Source organism: Mustela nivalis, assembly GCF_964662115.1.
Source record: "Mustela nivalis genome assembly, chromosome: 5".
NCBI lineage: Eukaryota > Metazoa > Chordata > Mammalia > Carnivora > Mustelidae > Mustela > Mustela nivalis.
The window spans coordinates 46,664,329-46,684,039 of NC_139024.1; the positions used below are offsets into that span (position 1 = coordinate 46,664,329).

A 19,711-nucleotide genomic window follows, 5' to 3' on the forward strand; every position below is an offset into this window, starting at 1 on the left:
TTGCTGTTGTGAATGGAATGTTCTGTATATATGTGTTAGGTTCTTTTGGTCTCTAGTGTTGTTCAAGTCTGATGTTTCCTGGTTGATTTTCTGTCTCCATGGTCTGTCCATATTTGAACATGAATATTGATATTCAAGCTCTCTTATTACTGTACTGATGACTATTTTGCCTTCAGCTTATATATTTTATGTATTTAGGTGCTTCACTGTTATATGTTTGTTGCATGCTTCTGTACAGCTGTTAATATCCTATTGATGAATTGACCCCTTTATTATAATGACCTCTTTGTCTTTTCTGTTTCTTACTTGAAGCCTATTTATCTCATAGAAGTATAGCCACTCCAGCTCTCCTTCAGTTACCATTTGCATGGAATATTTTTTTTTATCCTTTCACTTTCAGCTCATGTGTGTTCTTAAAGGTAAAACGAGTCCCTTGTAGGGAGTATACAGTTGAATCTTGTTTTTTTTTTTATCCATTCAGCCACTTTGTCTTCTGATTAGAGAATTTAATCCTTTTAAAGTAATTATTGAAAGAGATTTAATAATGCCATTTTGTCAGTTTTCTGACTTTTACAGTTCTTTCTTATTATCTTCCTTTGTGATTGAATGATGTTTTGGTAGTGATATACTTTGATTCCTTTCTCTATATCTTTTTTTTTTAATTTTTAATTTTTTAATTTTTTATAAACATATAATATATTTTTATCCCCAGGGGTACAGGTCTGTGAATCGCCAGGTTTACGCACTTCACAGCACTCACCAAAGCACATACCCTCCCCAATGTCCATCTCTATATCTTGTGTATCTACTATAGGTTTTTCCTTTGTGGTTACCATTAGGCTTACATATAGCAGTCTATTTTAAACGAATCATGACTGAATTTCCATTGCATATAAAACCTCTACATTGTACTTCTCCCCACTCTGCCATTATTTCTTAAAATATTCTTTATGCCTTTTTTTTCTTTTCTCCTGCAACTCTCATATGTATCTTGATATGCTAGATAGTATTCCATAGGTCTCTTATGCCATGTTAATTTGTATTCATTGTTTTTTCTTTCTGTTCTGTTCTTCAGATTGGATAGTTTCAGTTGACCTATAATTTCTACCTCTTCATTTGAAGAGACATTACTCTCATACTTCCTTTCAATTTTTTAGACATGATTTCCTTTAATGCTTTTAATTCCTTTATTAAAGGAATTAAAATAATTAAAATAGCTGTTTTTAAAATTTTATTTATTTATTTTTTTAAGATTTTATTTATTTTTGACAGAGATCAGAAGTAGGCAGAAAGGCAGGCAGAGAGAGAGGAAGGGAAGCAGGCTCCCTGCTGAGCAAAGAGCCTGATGCAGGATGCGGGGCTTGATCCCAGGACTCTGGGATCATGGCCTGAGCCGAAGGCGGAGGCTTTAACCCACTGAGCCACCCAGGCACCCCTAAAATAGCTGAACCCTAACAGTTCAGCATCTTGGCTTCCTCAGGGACCGTTTCTCTTTGTTACTTTTTTCCTATATATGAGCCATACTTACATGTTTTTTGCATCTTTCATAATTTTTAATGTATTTTAAATAATATAATGTGATAACTCTTGAAATCAGATTCTCCTCTCTCCCCAAGGTGTATTATTTGTGCTATTTGTTTATTTTTCTGAACTGATTAATTCTGTAAAATCTCTATTCTTTTGTCTTGTGTGACCACTGAAGTTTCTGCTGGGTTAGCTTAGTGGTCAGCTAATAATTAGAAATTTCCTTAAATGCCTTAAACAAATAAATTCCCAGTCTTTATCATGGATTCTTTGTGTATTTGGGGGCATGCATTCATTTCTCAGGCAGGCAATTTATGACTCTACTTTAGCTCTTACTTCCTGCTTTAGCAGAGCCTCATGTCCAGCCAAAGGTAAAACCTTAGGGCCTAAGTTTTTCCTTGACCTGTATATAGTTGTCTATATGTGTGTGTGTGGCCTTCTAGATTCATAGCAGTGTGTTGGAACTTTTCAAAACCCCCTATGGACATCTGCATTAGTCAGCTGGAACTGCTGTAACAAAATACCATAGGTTATATGAGGTGGCTTAAAGAATAGAAATTAATTTTTTCATAATTCTGGAGGTTAGAAGTCCCAGATTAGGGTTTGGCAAGGTTGGTTTCTGGTGAGAACTTTCTTCTTGGCTTGTACACGGATCCCCATATGGCCTTTCCTCTATCCGTGTGTGCATGGGGGGGGCAGGAGAGAGGGAAATAGACACCTCTTTGATACCTCTTCTCTTAGAAGGACCCTAATCCTATTGGACCAGAGCTCTACCCTTACAACTTCATTTTTCCTTAATTACTTCCTGAGAGGCTCCATCTCAAATACAGCCACATTGGAAATTAGGGCTTCAACTGTGAATTTTCAGGGAATACAAACATCCAGTCATAACAACTTCTCTTTCCCTACCTTTTTAAAATTTTTTACTTTTTAAGATTTTATTTATTTGAGAGAGAACAAGAGCACATGCAGGGGGAGGGAGAGAGAGAGAAGCAGGCAGGCACCTTGCTGAGCAGGGAGCCTGATGGGGGCTTGATCTCAGGACCCCCAGGATCATGATCTGAACCAGAGGCAGAGGCTTAACTGACTGAGCCACCCTCCCTTTTTTCAAAAAACAAACAAACAAACAAACATAAAACCTTTCTTGATCTGCTTCTTGTTTCTACCATCTGTTATAATTGTCTCAGTCAGCTTCAGTGTTAAACAGTTGCTACTGATTGTTTTTGATAAATGCCGTGAAGGAAGTGCCTCTTAACACCAGTAAAGCTTTGAGTCAGGTCAAAATTAAGACAAGCCCTGCTAGTAGGATTTCCAGGAAACTGCCAGGCATGTCAAATAATGACAGTTCTTTGATAATGTAGCTTTATAACTTTTCTGCCTCCTTTAATGGCTGTAGTTGTTTGTTTCCACTGTGATTGCAAGGTTACTGGTTTTTAAGACAACTGTGGAGGAGGGAAGAAGAGGATTTAAATAGAAAAAGCTATAGTGTCCCATCACTCCCCTTTTCTTACCAAGATTTAGCCATTTTTTTCGAGTCAGCACTCCCTAGATTATTGTAAGCCTTTGGCTAATTTCTTGAATTTTGAAAAAGTTGATTTTGACAGTTTTATATTATATTCATTGCTTTTGTGGAGGAATTCTAGAAGTAGTCCTTAGTTTGCCATTCAGTGACTTCACCTCTTCCTTCTTTATTAAAAATGGTTTTTCTATGTTTTTTTTTTTCTTTGTAATCTTTTTTTCCCCTTTCCTATTGTGGTCTTGTTTTGTTTTGTTTTTGTATTTATGTTTTTATTCTGGAAGTGTGTCAGGGTGATTGCTCAAGGCCATCAGTAGTACTCAGGACTGAGGTTATTTTAAATTAAGGAACTCCTATAGTTTAAGAAGAAAATGTACTCTTAGGCTTCTTTATTTAAAACAAAAATGGTTATCTAAGAGCATTATTCACCCCTCTCTCCATATATATGTATATATTTGTTCTTAACAAATGTAAATGTATTTAACATGTACCTACATAATTTCGATACTGAGATTTGGATTTTCCTCTATTAGATTGAGAAATGTTTAACAACATGGGAGATTTTAAATAGGTCATGCATTCTTATAGCCTTCTAGACTAAAAGATCAATTCAAGTTGCACATTTTATGTCCTGGTGTGAACCAGGGCATTTAGGTGTGTTTCTTTCCAGCTTTCTAATTAAAAGGTAGAAAATTCTCACATTATTACTATTTATCAGAGTTGCCATTGCAACATTTAGAAAACAGTCATAATCCTCTTTTTTTGTGTCTTAATTACTTGGAGAGCTTTTTTTCATAGGTATAATGTTTACAAAGTAATAGTTTTGCTTGTTTTCTTTTTTTTTAGAATCTCAAAATGTGGATTTTGTTTGTAGTGTTCTTGTGGTGGCTGATCAGCTTCTTATAACTCGATTGAAAGGGATGTGTGAAGTAGCATTAACTGAGAAACGTGAGTACTTTTGAATTTGAGTATTACTATGTTTTCAGGTTGGTATAGGATTATTCATTGATGTTATGATTCCATTTGTGGTAAAATGCACCATTTTTTTTTTTTTTTTAATTTTTTTTAATTTTTTTTTTGTTTGTTTATTTAACAGAGAGAGATGACAAGTAGGCACAGAGAAAGAGAGAGAGAGAGAGGGAAGCAGGCTCCCTGCCGAGCAGAGAGCCCGATGCGGGACTCGATCCCAGAACTCTGAGATCATGACCTGAGCCGAAGGGCAGAGGCTTAACCCACTGAGCCACCCAGGCGCCCCCCATTATTTTTTTGAATCATGAAAAATATTAAAACATTTAAGCTATTTTGTGTCATTGAAAGCACATTCTTATTTCAGATGTGTTAATAGGTGAAAATACATACATCTTATAATTGAAATATGTTAAGTTTTTTGAAATGTTGTAAAACCTTGAATTATGAAGATGTTAGGAAATTTATTTTGAAATTTCAAAGGTGAGTGTTTGAAAGAAATTTTTTCCTTTTGCCCTGGTCTTGGCTGTAAGTCTGTGTTTAGCTACCTGTTACTGTTTGCTGGAATTTTTATATAATTGTCTCATTGATGTATTTGATCAAAACACATCTCTTTTCTCTTAAACTCTATTTCTTTCTCTGTTCATTATTTCATTTAATGAATACTTCATTTAAAAAAAATGCTATTTCTTTATTTGTCAGAGAGAGAGTGTGTTCATGCACAAGCAGGGGGAACAACAGGCAGAGGGAGAACCAGGCTCCCTGCTGAGCAAGGAGCCTGATGCAAGATTTGATCCCAGGACCCTGAGATCATGACCTGAGTGGAAGGCAGATGCTTAATCAACTGAGCCATCCAGGCGTCCCTGAATACTTCATTATTTCAGTTAATTGTATTGCTGTCTTTTTGAACATACAACTTTTGAAACCCAAAGCTGTTTTTTATGTTATTTTGTTCTTTGCATCCAAATTCTTTCAGTTGCTAGAATTGATGCATCTTTAACCATATTTATTGACCACTTCCCCCCCCCCCCCCACCTTTTTATTCTGTCACTCTGCTAGTTGAGTTCACTGATATCTGTCCCTTCTGTGTACTGTCATGGTAATCTTTTAAGTCCTCTTTCTCTCTACTTCTCTTTTTATTCAGTCTTTCTGTTGGAAGTATTATATGTCTTTTCTCTTTAGGTATTTTTAATTGCTTACTCTAGGATAAAGGTTAGGTTTTCTTAGCCTGATATAAAAGCTTCTAATTTTATCTTTGTTCATCTTCATTGTCTCATTTCCACTTTAGGAAGTATGAAGTGATTTCCTGTCAGAATTTCTAATTTGTATTTGCTGATAATTTGTTTTAGCTCTAGTGTCTTACTTAATTACTTTTCTTGAGCTTTATGGAATATCTTCTCCTTGGTTATCAAAAAGAAATGTTTGTTGCATTCTTTATTTTAATATAACAGGAATAAAGTATACATATTGGAGATATTTTCAGCTATTCAATTGACTTTCCTGGCATGCTTGGATATTCTTTTTTGGCCTATGCTGCACAACTATCCTATAAATGAATAGCTTGATCATCCTAGAACTTAGCAAGAGAAGGGTTCAACAGAAGTCTGGTCTCTTAGTATAGGGCAGTACTTGTTCCCAATTCCAAAATTTTTGTATGATCCATTTTCGTGAAATGGAAGACTTTGGGTTCATAATTAGTCGAAACTTTAGGTTTGGTTAGGAGTAGGACAAAGACCATAATTGACTGCAGTTGTACCTTTTGATGGCGTTATAAGGAAGAAAGAAAAACAAATGTGGAATATGCCAAGTATAGAAAACAGTTCTGTTCCTCTGTTAGAACTCACAGTAAATAAATAATGGAGGGGTTTGGGAAGCCAAAGTTACATGCTACGTAGGTAGAATATTGTGAGATCGTCTCTAGCATATTAGGATACTTCATATGTAAAGTTACTGGGATTGTAATAAAATCCAGAGTCTTTTGTACAGTATGCCAGATTCTATACTGGCATAAATAATAATACAGTGATATTTAAATGCAGTTGTTTTCCAAATATATTGAGTATGTATTTATATAAATAATACACCCACATAAATTCTGATGGATTACTCAATATAAATATGTTTTATAGACTGATTTCATTAGTTTCTCTTAGTCTTTTTTTTAAATTACCCTTAACGTTACCTTGACTTTTAAAAATTTATTTATTTATTCATTTATTTTTAAAGATTTTATTTTTTTATTTGACAGAGAGAGATCACAAGTAGGCAGCGAGGCAGGCAGAAAGAGGGGGAAGCAGGCTCCCTGCCAAGCAGAGAGCACAATGCCGGGCTCAGTCCCAGGACCCTGAGATCATGACCTGAGCCGGAGGCAGAGGCTTAACCCACTGAGCCACCCAGGTGCCCTTAAATTTATTTTTTAAACCATATTCTATTTTTTAATTTTTGAAAGTCATCTCCGTGCCCCACATAGGCTCAAATCCATCCCAAGATAATAGTTGCAGGCTCTACTGACTGAGCCAGCCTCTAGTTTATCTTAGTCTTAAGATCTTTTTAGTTTTATAGGAGAGAGAATAACAATTCTGTGTTATATAAATGAAAAGGAAAGTTATTTATCGATGGAAGTTGAAACTATTCCAAAAATGAAAGGTGGAAGTTTGTCAGTTATTATGTGTTTGCTTTCAGATGACACTGTAACACATCATCTGGATTTTCTTTTGGTGTGCTTATTTCTCCTCATAACCAGTTACACTGAGATGGAAAGTAGCATTCTAAATTTGCCTTAGTATAAATTATTTTGGCAAGAAACTACTTTCAGGGGCGCCTGGGTGGCTCAGTGGGTTAAGCCTCTGCCTTGGGCTCAGGTCATGATCTTAGGGTCCTGGGATCGAGCCCCATATCGGGCTCTCTGATCCGCAGGGAGCCTGCTTCCTCTCTCTCTCTGCCTACTTGTGATCTCTCTGTCAAATAAATAAATAAAATCTGTTTAAAAAAAAATTAAAAAAGAAACTACTTTCAGTTTTTCTTGCTCTTAATGTTCAGAGCTGACAACTTTAAACATAAGTATATTGTATTTGCTGTAGTAGCATGGCTTTCATCTCATTTTAAGTATCTTTTCTTTGTAGTTACCCTAAAGAATGCTGCTATGATACTGGAATTTGCAGCAATGTATAATGCTGAACAACTGAAACTGTCTTGTTTACAGTTTATAGGACTGAATATGGCTGCTTTACTTGAAGCAAGGTAGGTTGGGTGCATACATTATATGACTGTTGTAAAAGCAATTATTTATATATGATAGTAGATATATTAGTAATTTAAAAAGGTATAATGATAAATTACAGCTTTGTAGAAAATAAAATGTAAGGGATTTCAGTCATTCCATCAGTATTTGAGTGCCTAATATATGCCAGCCACTGCTAAGATACATCAGTGAGCAAAACAGACAAAATCCTTGCCCTCAATGGAGAGCTTCCATTCTTGTTGGAAATGTGTAGGAAAATATTATTAAAGGTATATTCTTTATATGTATGCATATCTCTTTGCTTGTCTAGGCTGATTTACAACTATGTTACCTAGGCTTTTGGAAACTATATATAATACTAATTAAGACAGCACATAACTATTTCACATGTAAACGTGAAAATTTTGTTACTGGTTGATTTCCTTTTCTTTTTGCATTTTTCTCTTTGGATAGTTCTTATATTACATATTGCTTCTTTAGTCAAACTTAGGCTGCAGCAGGTGGCCTGAAAACTTCAGTTGGTTTAGTTTGTTGGAAGCTGGTATGAATATTTAAATCTTTATGTTGAAATTAATGAGTAATGAAATGATTCTTTGAGAAATGATACATTTTATATAAAACAACTGGCTGAATATATACACCCTATTTTATAAGCTAGTATTTCATATTACTGATGTTTACTTGGATTGAAAAGATTTGTTAATGTTAATAATTTAGGAGTCATAGGTATTTTAGAATTAGAGGGATCTTAGAAACTTCATCCTATTGTTCTTAATTATCTTTAGTGGAGTTGTCCAATGAAATAAATATACAGATTCTGTTTTTAATATAAGGTCAAATATTTATTACTATAAAGTCAGTGGTGAGAAAAATGAGTGTTCTGGGGAAGTTTTAGATGAGAGTTCTTCATGCACTTAGCATTTTTCAAGCTCCAGTATCATTTACTTGTGCATTTTATTTTAGCCATAAAATGATAACTAATACTATGTGCCAGGAAGCATCCTAAAAGTGCTATGCAGATCTCAGTTGATTTTCGTGGAAACTGATGAAGTAGATTCTGTTTATAACCTCATATTACAGATGAGAAAACCCAGGAACCCTTTTTTTTCAAGGAATCAAAATCTTGATCTATATAATTTAGTATAAATGAAAACAGATTTTTAAAAAACGAATTTATTTATTTAACAGAAAGACACAGCGAGAGAGGGAACATAAGCTGGGGGGAGTGGGAGAGGGAGAAGCAGGCTTCCTGCTGAGCAGAGAGCCCGATGCGCAGGGAGCCCAGTGTGGGACTGGATTCCAGGATGCTGGGATCATAACCTGAGCCAAAGGCAGACATTTAATGACTGAGCCACCCAGGTGCCCCTGGAAACAGATTTTTGATATCTCACCTTTCACAGTCAGGATAATTTTAATGAAACTGATTCTAAAATATGACTGAAATAATTGTGTTCTGATTTTTAGAGGTGAATCACTAATAGATTCTTAATAATTGCTATATAGGGTTAAATTCAGAGGAAAGTCTTTTGGCAATGTAATGCTTTGTTATTTTGTGGAAATGCTTTTCAAATGTAAATTAATGTTATGGGATGTTAGGCAATAGGATTTTATTTTATTTCAGTTTTTAAAAGATTTTATTTATTAGAGAGTGAGTGAGAGAGCACATACAAGTGGGGGAGGAGTAGAGGGAGAGGGAGAAGCAGACTCCCTGCTGATCAGGGAGCCTGACGTGGGTCTTGGTCCCAGGACCCTAAGATCCTGACCTGAGCCAGAAGCAGATGCTTAACCAACTGAGCCACCCAGGTGCCCCTTTGCAATGTGATTTAAAATGCCTCTGGTGTTTTAGTATCAAAACCTGGCTAGGTTTCAGAATAAATTTTTTTGCTGACATTACATTAATAATTGTAATCAAAACAGTTTTGTTTTTTTTTAACTTTGTCTTGCCAAATTAAGCTCATGCAGTTTCAGATAAGGAATCAACCAAAATACAAAACAAGCACCAAATCTATCTAAGATATGATATTGGAAAATGATGTGTCTCAGTACCATTGTTCAGTTATTATGTTGTGACAAGTGTGTCAGGCGAATCATTAAGAATGGCACTTAGTAGATATCACTTATATAATTTTACATGAGTAGGTGTGCATAACTTGCCATAAAACAAAGATTTGTACAAATTTAACCATTCCTTATCAAATATGTGTTTCTTAGGGGTGTAAATAAATATTTACAGAGATGTTAAAAAGGAGAACTGTACCACAACAGGTTAATTATCATCAAAATGTTAGGAACTGGTATGATATAGATTTGAATAGGCAAGTTGTTTTGCATTTGTAAAGATAGTTTAAAATATATTTTAGAATGTAAGTTTTGATTTAAGTTTTCACTTAAGTGCTTTAGAAGTATCTCTTTGGAACTTGGGAGTTCCTTGAAATTTACTTTGAATACAGCTGATCTAGTCCAAACATTTTATGCATCATGAACATACTAAAGCCTAAATGGGTAAATTGAATGCTCAAAGTCATGCAGTGATAGTTCTAGATAGAATTAAGGTATCATGTTAGGCCATTGTTCTGTCAGTATAATGCTCCTACTGTAGCTAAAGATTGGAAAGTTGGAGAATGAATACACATGGTCCCTGATTTACCATGGTTTGACTTAGGATTTTTCAGCTTTACGGTGATGTGGAAGTGAAACATGTTTAGTAGAAACTGTTCGTTGAATTTTGAATTTTGATCTTTTCTTCATGCTAGTGATAAGTAGTACAATACTCTCTGGTGATCCTGGGCAGTGGCAATGAGCCACGGTTGCCAGTGACGTACAGAAACACAAGAATGTAAACAGCTGACATGCTTATTTTTTACTTTCAATAGAGTAATTAATAAATTCATAGGATATTCAACACTTTATTATAAAATAGGCTCTGTAGGCTAACATATGTGTTATGAGCATGTGTAAGGTAGCTTAGGCTAAGCTGTGATGTTCAGTAAGTGGGTATATTAAATGTATTTTTGACTTAAGAGATTTTTAACTTTTGATGGATTTATTGGGATGTCAAGGAAGAACTGTAGTTGCTATTTTGCTACAATATAAATGATAGAAAAATCTTTTCAAAGAGTTGAGTTATATTGAAGATGTTTGAAGATTGCTGCTTATTTGAAATATATAATTTCCAAAAAGAATTTATAGCAGCTGTCATATTAATGATTATAAATAATGTGTTACTTATTCAGAAATGTAAAATGTCTCTACATATATGAAAAATCTTGATAAATATTAGCTTACTTAAGTCTTAAAATAGAATTCTGTATCATGTGTTTTAGGTCTCTTGATGTTTTAAGTGAAGCTGTTTTGAAGGATCTTTCTGTCTTTTATAGAAAAATGGTAAGGTTTATGTTTTTTTCAATAATATGATCAAACTAAAGTAGTATTATTAGGTCAGACTTCTCAGTAGAGTAATTTCCTAATGAATTCTAACATATTAGGATCTTTTAAAAATGAGGATATAAATTTTTTTACAGATCCCATAGATTAGTATGATAGTTTTATCCTTAAATATTTTTAATTTTGATTATTTTAATTGCTCTATAAATGAAAGTTCTTGAAAGCTTTTCTTTAGTTATTAATTTACCAAATGTCAGGGCAGGACAAATACGTGGATTCACATGATTCCTAAGAAATAGATTAATTTGTATTAACAAGGGACACTTTTTTTTTTTTTTTTAAATAGATTCCAGCAATGGATAGAAGAGTCATTACACCATATCAAGATGGACCAGATATTAGCTATTTGGAAGTAGAAGATGGAGATACCTTTTTGAAAGAAGAAATAAATTTGGAACAGAATTATTCGTAAGCTTTGTTGCTCTTTTTTTCTTTTCCTTTTCTTCTCTCCTCCTCCTTTGTCCACCCCCAGTCTTTTACACTAGTAACACTTACATGCTTAAAAAGAAAAATTGGAGAATCCTGACGTAAGTATGTATTTATGTTTATTCTTAGCCTTATTATAAGAGAATAAGTGCATAATTATTTGCAGATGTAACAGAATTACCTATAAATATAAAAGGAATACAACCATCAAGTTAACAATCTGGTTGAATAAGTGCATTTATCTTAGCTACCTTCCCAAACCCTGCTGAAATTATAATAAATAAGAAAGGCATATTGCACTAAAGAGAACAGGAAAGGAGAAAATTGAAGATTTATAGTTTTTGAAGTTGGAAAGGGGCTGCTGAGAGTAATGACTTAGAACAGAAAAAAGACTAAAACAGAATTCCAGAAAGGCTTAAGAATTAGAGGTAGCAGATTTATGAAGATTAGGGTGAGTTGTTAGATTCAGAAAAAAACATTTTTAGAAATTCTAATATAGAGCATTACCTCTTTCTGAATCCCATTTACCCAAGTGATTGCCTGTCCCATCCATCTTGACAGAAAGATTTGCCCTCTAGAGAGTTTGAATCTAAGAGGAGTGCACTATGGATTTTTTTCTATGAGAACTTGACTGGTTCAAGAGATAGGGCCTATAGTGACTGACATTTGGGAATTCTCCAACAAAATATCCCAGGTTCTACATTATCTCCCTGTAGTGTGGCCAACCACTTAACAAGCCCTGTTTAGAATTTCCAATCTTCGTCTTAGACTCATTTATCAACTGGTTACAGAATTACTTTCCTTCTACTTGATAAATGACTTGTTAAAATCTTTGGGCATTCAAGTCATTTACTATATATATATACTTTATATATTATGTAGCTTACTGAGAAACTGGTCTTGGGTTCCAGAGGTTTTTTTTAATCCCTTTAGCATCTAGGTTACTTGCAGTCTCTGATACCTGATTATTTTACTTTTCAAAGTATTTTCCTATATACTATCTTTTTTTTTTTAAGATTTTATTTATTTACTTTGAGAGAGAGCCAGCAAGAGCATAAGCAGGCTGAGAGGCAGGCCGAGGAAGAGGGGGAAGTAGGCTCCCCAGTGAGCAGGCAGCCTGGTGTGGGACTTGATCCTAGAACCCTGGGATCATGACTTGAGCCAAAGGCAGATACTTAACTGACTGAGCCACTCAGGTGCCCTATACCATCTTATTTCTAACTTTCACAGAAATAGTAGAGCCAGAACAAGTAAGACTATCACACTGAATTTCACTAAAACATGTAATTTGCTCTGGGCCACATAGATAAATGCAACTAGAGCATGTATATTTTTTGTGTTCTTTGACTAATATGCTGTATGTATTCATTTGTTCAAAATACATAGTTCTGTTATTAATCTGTAGCTTCTAAAAATGAGTTTCATATTTGCTTTTTTTTCTAGGGAAAGTTTGTTCAAGAAGGCAAAAACAAAAGCAAAAAAGAAGCCACGTAAGCGTTCAGATAGTTCTGGAGGTTATAACCTTTCAGATATTATTCAGAGTCCACCATCCACAGGTTAGTGAAAGTATCTTAGGATATATTTCCTGATCTAATCTTTCATGTCTCTGTTCTCTAATTCATTTAACATGTATTAAATACTATTGTATGCCACTTGCCAGGTTAGGGTTAGCCTATTGTAATAGAAAATAGTCTTTGTCTTAGGGAGGCTACAGAAAATGATAGTATATTGTAATAAATATTCTGACTGAAGTTTGCTTTGGGAGCACAAAAGAAGAGCCCATATTAGTCTGAGAAAATCAGGAAAGACCTCTTAGAGGAAAATAATACGTGAGTTGCATCTTCAAGAATGAGGAGTTGGCCAAGAAAAGGAGGCAGGCTAATAAACATACAAAGCAAAGGCAGCAATATGCTCCCAAGACTAGAGGGACTAGAGAGAACTGCACATTTCTTATGCTTGTAGTTCAGCTGAGTCAGCCATATAGGGTATGTGCGTATAGGTGGTAGTTGAAAACTGGTCAGATTTTAGAGGCATTTTATGCTAACCCAAGGAATTTTAATTTTATTCTGAAGGCTGTGTGTAGTTAGTTGATGGAGGTCTATCTACCTACCTACCTATTTATATATATTTTTTTGGCAGGGTGGGGGGAGGAGATTGAGCGCTGGGGGAGGGGCAGCAGGAGAGGGAGAGAGAGAATACCAGGCAGACTCCATGCCCAGCGAGAACCCCAACACCGTTTGCTGTCACACCCTGACATCATGACCTGAACTGAAATCAAGAGTCAGGTACCCCTAGTTGATGGATTTTTAAGGCATCTGATGTGAATGAATAAAGTTTGTTTTTAGAAAGACCACTCTGTCTAGTGGCATAGAGGGTTAGAGATAAACAAAACATGGCACAGATACTATTATCACATGGATTAATTTCATTTATATCAGTAATGTCATGTGCATTAGGTTATAATCTAGTAATATAATACAACACATTTCATATCTATGCATTATGTGAGCTGTTTGAAAGTAAAGGTTATGTAGTTTTTTTAAAATTTTCATTCATTTTGGAAATCTTTTACTAAAAAGATGAAGAAAAATGGAAATCTGTATACCCTTCATTCAGATGTATCATTAAGCTCTTACCACATTTACTTTTTCTTACAGACTTTTATTGCTATTTTCCCTCATCCTCCAAACCTTCTATACATTTTTTATAGATCCACTTGGAATTTGGATGATATTTTAATGTGAATTAATATTAATATGACTTTCCTAAGAATAAGGATATTATTCTACATAACTACAATATTACTATCACATCTGCAGAATCATTGCATCTAAGACAACTGGCATTAATTTACTAATATGTAGTAGTATAATCTCTGTCCAGATTTCTCTAATTGTCCAAGAATGTTTTTGTAGCTTTTTATGTTTTGACCTTAAAAAAAGATCTAGTATTCTATGAAGATAGACATTGTCTTTTCTTATAAATGTCTTTTTAGTCTCTTTTAACTAGAGCAGCAGTTCTCACATCTTTTTGTTTTCAAAAGTTCAGGCCAGTGGTATACTAGATTCATTTGATTAGATCCAGATTAAACTATCTAAATTTTAATAGTTTCTTTAGATAAAAATACGGAAGTATGACCATAAAATATTGAGGCTGCAGTATGGCTTTAAGAAATGATATGTGTGTTTATAGCAGTAACACAAACAGGTACAGTTTCTATAAGCAGTATTTTCATAGTCAGTCAGCCTGATAAAGTAAGTTTGAAATATTCAAGTGCACAGTTTTGTCCCTGTGGAGGGAGGGGAGGAGTTGTCATTCAGAGTAAAGAAAGAATGTCTTTTTATGTTTAACATGATGTACAATTGAGTTACTTGATGTTTCGGTAATGCTCAAAGAATAAATCATGTCAAGAATAGTTGTTTTAGATAATACAAAAAGATATACAAAGGTTAATATACCTAAATATAAAAAAGATCATCATATACCTAAATTGATTGATGAAGCACCGAATATAGGTCTTTCACATTTACTACATCTCCTGATTCCTATTTTAGGACCTTTCAAAATGTAAAATTCTGTGATTTTGTGTTCTCTGTGTTACATGAGTTACCTCTAGTCCTTAGAAGGACACATGGGTGGATTGATGGAAAGATGGAATAAATGGAGAGACAGTCATGAAACTAGTGATTTTTCCAGTCACCTAAAAGACTTAGGGAAAAAGCATATATTTGGTTTTATTTATTTATTTATTTATTTGCAAGACCATGAGTGGGGGGTGAGGGAAGGGTAGAGCAGAGGGAGAGGAAGAAGAACAAATAGACTCTATGCTGACCATGGAGCCTGCTATGGGGTTGGATATCAGAACTATGAGATCCTGACCCCGCTGAAACCGAGTCTTACAGATTGATTGACTGAGCCATCCAGGCACCCCATTTGGTTTGCTTTAAGTTGTGATATTATTAGCACAGGTGTTAGAATCTTAGCATTTCATAACTGGAAGAGACATTAATAATGACCTAGTTTATGTCCCCTTTTTTAAGCCTGAGGAAACAAACTCAGAAAACTTCAGTGATTTGAGGCAGTGACAGGCAGAAATAGAATTTATTTTTTTTAATTCCAGTACTGTGTTCTTTATGCTGTACTACTTTATTTGTGGCCAAAGCAGATGATGAGCTAGAGGTCAAATTTATTTAATTTTTTAAGCTTTTATTTATTTGAGAGACAGAAAGAGTGAGAGAGAGAGAGAGCACATGCCAAGGAGAAAGGCAGAGGGAGAAGCAGGGAACCCCATGTCGGACTCAATCCCAGACCCCTGGGATCATGACTTGAGCAGAAGGCAGATGCTCAACTGACTGAGCCACCCAGGTGCCCCTTAAAGGTAAAATTTAAACTGGGGACCAAAAAGACTTCTGTAAGTAAATTTATTTTTATTGATCCTTAACATTAGACAAAAGGCATTCTGTGAAAATGTTTTATACGAAAATTAATTGTGGGCCACTTTAAACCTCCTTTGGGAGCATTCTGGCATTAAATATACTCTCTTTAGAGAAAAATTTGCTGCTGGGGTGCTTGGGTTGCAGAGTTGGTTAAACAACCATTCTTGGTTTCAGCTCTGGTTATTGATCTTGAGGTCATGAGATCTAGCCTTGTGTCCTGCTCCATGCTCAGTGTGGAGTCTGCTTGGGATTCTCTCTCCCTCTGCCCTCCCTGCTCATGTTCTTGCTCTCACTGAAATGAACAAATATGTCTTTTAAAAAAAATTCGGTGCTCTTAAAAACATTTAAAAGATTGTGGGGGTGCTGAATGTTGATTCCAAACTATTTTAGCAGTGACAGCAATGAAAGAGGCATTGTCAAAGTGATTTACTTTAAAGAAAACATACTTATTTGAATGTATGAGAGCTGTTTTATTTTGAAGTTATTTGTAAAACTTTTAGTTACTTGTGGTTAATAGCTCATATATGTGTGTTAATGTTTCTTTGCTGCCTCATATAGATTCTACTAAAATTGAAATATGTGAAAAAAACACATGAGCTTAAACAAAAGTTTATTGTTTTCCCTATTTACATCTGAAATGACTCTCATGTATGAATGAATACGGATACCAGATATGTCAGGGAGACAGGTATTTAGGTTGCCTAGGAGAATTAAGGGTATGTACATTTCATAACAACCCTTTTGCTTTAGGTGATAAGCTAATTAAAATAGCTTTCAATCCACAGATTTATTTTTTTTCCCCGGAAGTAAAAATCCTCCAATAGGCCCCAGTTTACTTAAGCATAGACTCTGCTACTGGGCTAGTCTGTTAACTAGAATAGAAAGGCTACAATGTTCCTCCCACACAGAATGGGGCCAGTACCTCTCTGCATGGGTACAGAGAACTTGGTACAGAGAGATGAGAAAGGGGAAGGTCTGAAGTTTATTAATTTTTTTTTTTTTTATGGAGAAGTTCTGAATCACTTTTTAAAGAAGTACCTTCCTTCGGTTCATTGCATAATTGTTGTGTAATTGAAATGTCTGAAGCTATTCTTTAAAGTCTTCTCCATTTCAGTTTTTTACTTTAACTAATTTTTTCATCAGTTAGCTTGAATTGTCAAGATTTGATGCAGTGAATATAATATAAATGTTATTAAATCTCTGGATAAATGGAAGTTTTTAGCTCTATTTAGTTCACTGAATGTAATATACTTGTTTAATATATATGTGTTTAAATATTTTTTTAAAATTTTACCTTTCAGGATTATTAAAGTCTGGTAAGACCAATTCTGCAGAATCTCTTCCAGAACTGTTGACATCAGACTCTGAAGGAAGCTATGCCGGAGTGGGTAGTCCTAGAGATTTACAGTCTCCTGATTTCACAGCAGGATTTCAGTCAGAAAAACTAGAGGTTTGCTTTTATTTAGTAATGTACTGTTTTCTTCAAATTTTAGATCTACAGACAATTTATCTTTAGTTTTTTATTATTTTTTGCTCTATCTTTAAAATTCTCTCCTAGCTGGTTTATAAAAATATAATATGTGTAGTATTAGTTTTCTCAAATTTGCATTATGTTTCTAGTTTTAAAGATTCTAAATGGCAGTTTGAGCCTTTTATGACATAACATTTCTAATCCTCTTTCTGCAATTAAAGTATAATGTTGATATAGAATATAGCAACACTGTATAGACCTATGGAAGAATATATTTATAGCTAAATTACTTGTCAAAAAAACTGTCAAGGGGCACCTGGGTGGCTCAGTCAGTTAAGCTGCTGCCTTCGGCTCAGGTCATGATCCCAGAGTCTTGGGATTCGAGTCCTGCATTGGGCTCCTTGCTCGGCATGGAGCCTGCTTCTCTGCGCCTCTGCCTGCCACTCTGCCTGCTTGTATGCTCTCTCTCTCTCTGACAAATAAATAAATAAAATCTTTTAAAAAAACCGAACAAACTGTTAAAATAATTTTGAAAGTAAGCCTAACTTCAAATTCCACATAGTCTCTTTCCTCTATCATGTTGTTAGGGGCAATACAATCTGGAATGGAGTTCTCTGATTCTAGCATAACTGACATTATGCTGCAGAATTTTAGTTTGGTTAAACTCTGGGGAGGCCATTTTTTGGCTATATCTTAACCTTTTATTCCATAATCATTCATCTATGGGAAAGTAAAGTGTCTAACTTATTAGATACAGTCATTTTTCTCTAACCCCTAGACCTCCACAGAACTTTTAGGACTTTGAGAAATTCATGAGACAATGGAAAATTTACCCATTCTTCTTGGTATTCTAGGCCTCACGAATTGATTTTTTTTTTTACGTGTTTTTTTAAATTTTTATTTTTATTTTTTTGTGTGTGTGTAGTATAGAAGTTTGGGGGCAATTCATATTAACCTGAAGGTGGTACAGAAGACAGATGAGGTTTAAAAGGAAGATTAAAAGCATGCTGTCAGTGTCTGGCAATAATCTTCTATCCTGGCAATGGAAATAGCCATTTTAATATCTTCTTTGACCTACTGTAATGGCAATTCTTTCAGGGTTTCTTTTGAGCTATCAATATTATTTAACTTTAATTTTAATCAGAGTGAATTATATGACATTAATATGAAACAAAATGAAAGTTCGGCGTTAAAGTCATGGACATTAATTTTAAAGTTATTGATTTATACCTTATTTGAACAACTTCATTAATGTTTTTCTTTAATACTAATGTTAATAGGGATTTAATGTGCAAACTTACTCCCCAAAGATTATCCCCAAAGCTCATGATAATTGGGTTATAGTCACTGATAAGTTTTGAGAATTGGGAAGGTACTAAACCAGAAGAATGCTGGATGACTATTGTTATATTATGCTTTAATATAATTTAACCAACAATTTAAGTACCAACTATATGTTACATACTATATTAGGTGCCTGCTCTTACTCATTTTTTAAATTTTTCTTTTTTTTATCTCCAGGGGAAAATTAAACCGTATGTTAATGGTATACCTTCTACATATTCTAGAGAAGATTTAAAACCATGGGAAAAATCGCCAATACTTAATGTATCTGCTCCACAGACCATTCCAAGTAACAGAATTGATACTACAAGCTCTTTAAGTTGGGTTGCTGGGTCTTTCAGGTAGGATTTTCGTTTTGTTGTGTGCCTATTTGAGAAATATTCATTTTTAGTCCAGTGGAAATTTTAATGAAGCACATTTTACAAGTATTAATGTAAATTTCTAATACACAGAAAACTACCTATGTGCATACAAATTAGTGGCCCGCTAAAATAAGCACTTTTCCCCCTAGAATTTAGTTCCCTTTGTACTGTCATTTGTGAAAACTGGCAAATACTATATGACACAGAGATATCTATATCTAGATGTATTGATTTAATAGCTCTTTTTTTTTTATAGTCTTCCTGAATGGGAGTTTTAACTAATATATACTATTTTGTCATTTGTTTGCTTACTTTATCCTTTTTTTTTAGCACATTAAAGGGTATTTAAGTTCTCACAAAATGTATTGTTATTCAGTTATTTTTCAGAGGACATTCATTTACTGTTACACTGTGCTTTGACTTGCCTATATTAAATCCATGTTTTTCTTTTGTTTGGAAAAGTGAATTTTTTAAATTGGAGTAGGTATAATTAGAATGCAGTATTCTTTTGAAGTGTTTATTGAGTTGTGCCTCATCTTTATATTACCTACTATGGTTTGTCATAGGCTAAAACTTAATTGACTCACAATTATATATTATATAATTATATATATATGACTCACAATTATTTATATTTATGTAATTATTTTGAAATGTACTGTATTTTACAAAGTTGGAAGACCAGAACTAGACTGTTTTATTAAATATGTTTTAAGACTAATTTGCTTGGGGTAACGTCAGCAAAATAGATTGGCTATTTCTAAAAGTTATAAAATTTTTTTCTCATTATAGTATTAACTCCCTCAGCTGGGTTTCTAATATTATTGAGCACTCCCAAGCTTCACTGTTAAATTTTTGCTGTTAACATTAGACAATAGTAAGACTTTTGTTAAAAACAGAATATAGGGGCGCCTGGGTGGCTCAGTGGGCTAAGCCGCTGCCTTCGGCTCAGGTCATGATCTCAGGGTCCTGGGATCGAGT

At 34.3% G+C, this 19,711-nt stretch overlaps 1 protein-coding gene across 2 annotated transcripts in view; it reads left to right on the plus strand.

The window, feature by feature from the left end:
• Positions 1 to 19,711, plus strand: part of IBTK (inhibitor of Bruton tyrosine kinase) — a 95,856-nt gene that overhangs the window by 49,645 nt on the left and 26,500 nt on the right. For both annotated transcript variants that reach the window (XM_082730694.1, XM_082730695.1), the window contains exons 17-23: positions 3,887 to 3,988; positions 7,129 to 7,246; positions 10,571 to 10,631; positions 10,978 to 11,099; positions 12,561 to 12,673; positions 16,855 to 17,003; positions 18,546 to 18,709. In XM_082730694.1, the coding sequence (XP_082586820.1) occupies positions 3,887 to 3,988; positions 7,129 to 7,246; positions 10,571 to 10,631; positions 10,978 to 11,099; positions 12,561 to 12,673; positions 16,855 to 17,003; positions 18,546 to 18,709 (829 nt within the window). The remainder of the gene's footprint in view (positions 1 to 3,886; positions 3,989 to 7,128; positions 7,247 to 10,570; positions 10,632 to 10,977; positions 11,100 to 12,560; positions 12,674 to 16,854; positions 17,004 to 18,545; positions 18,710 to 19,711) is intronic.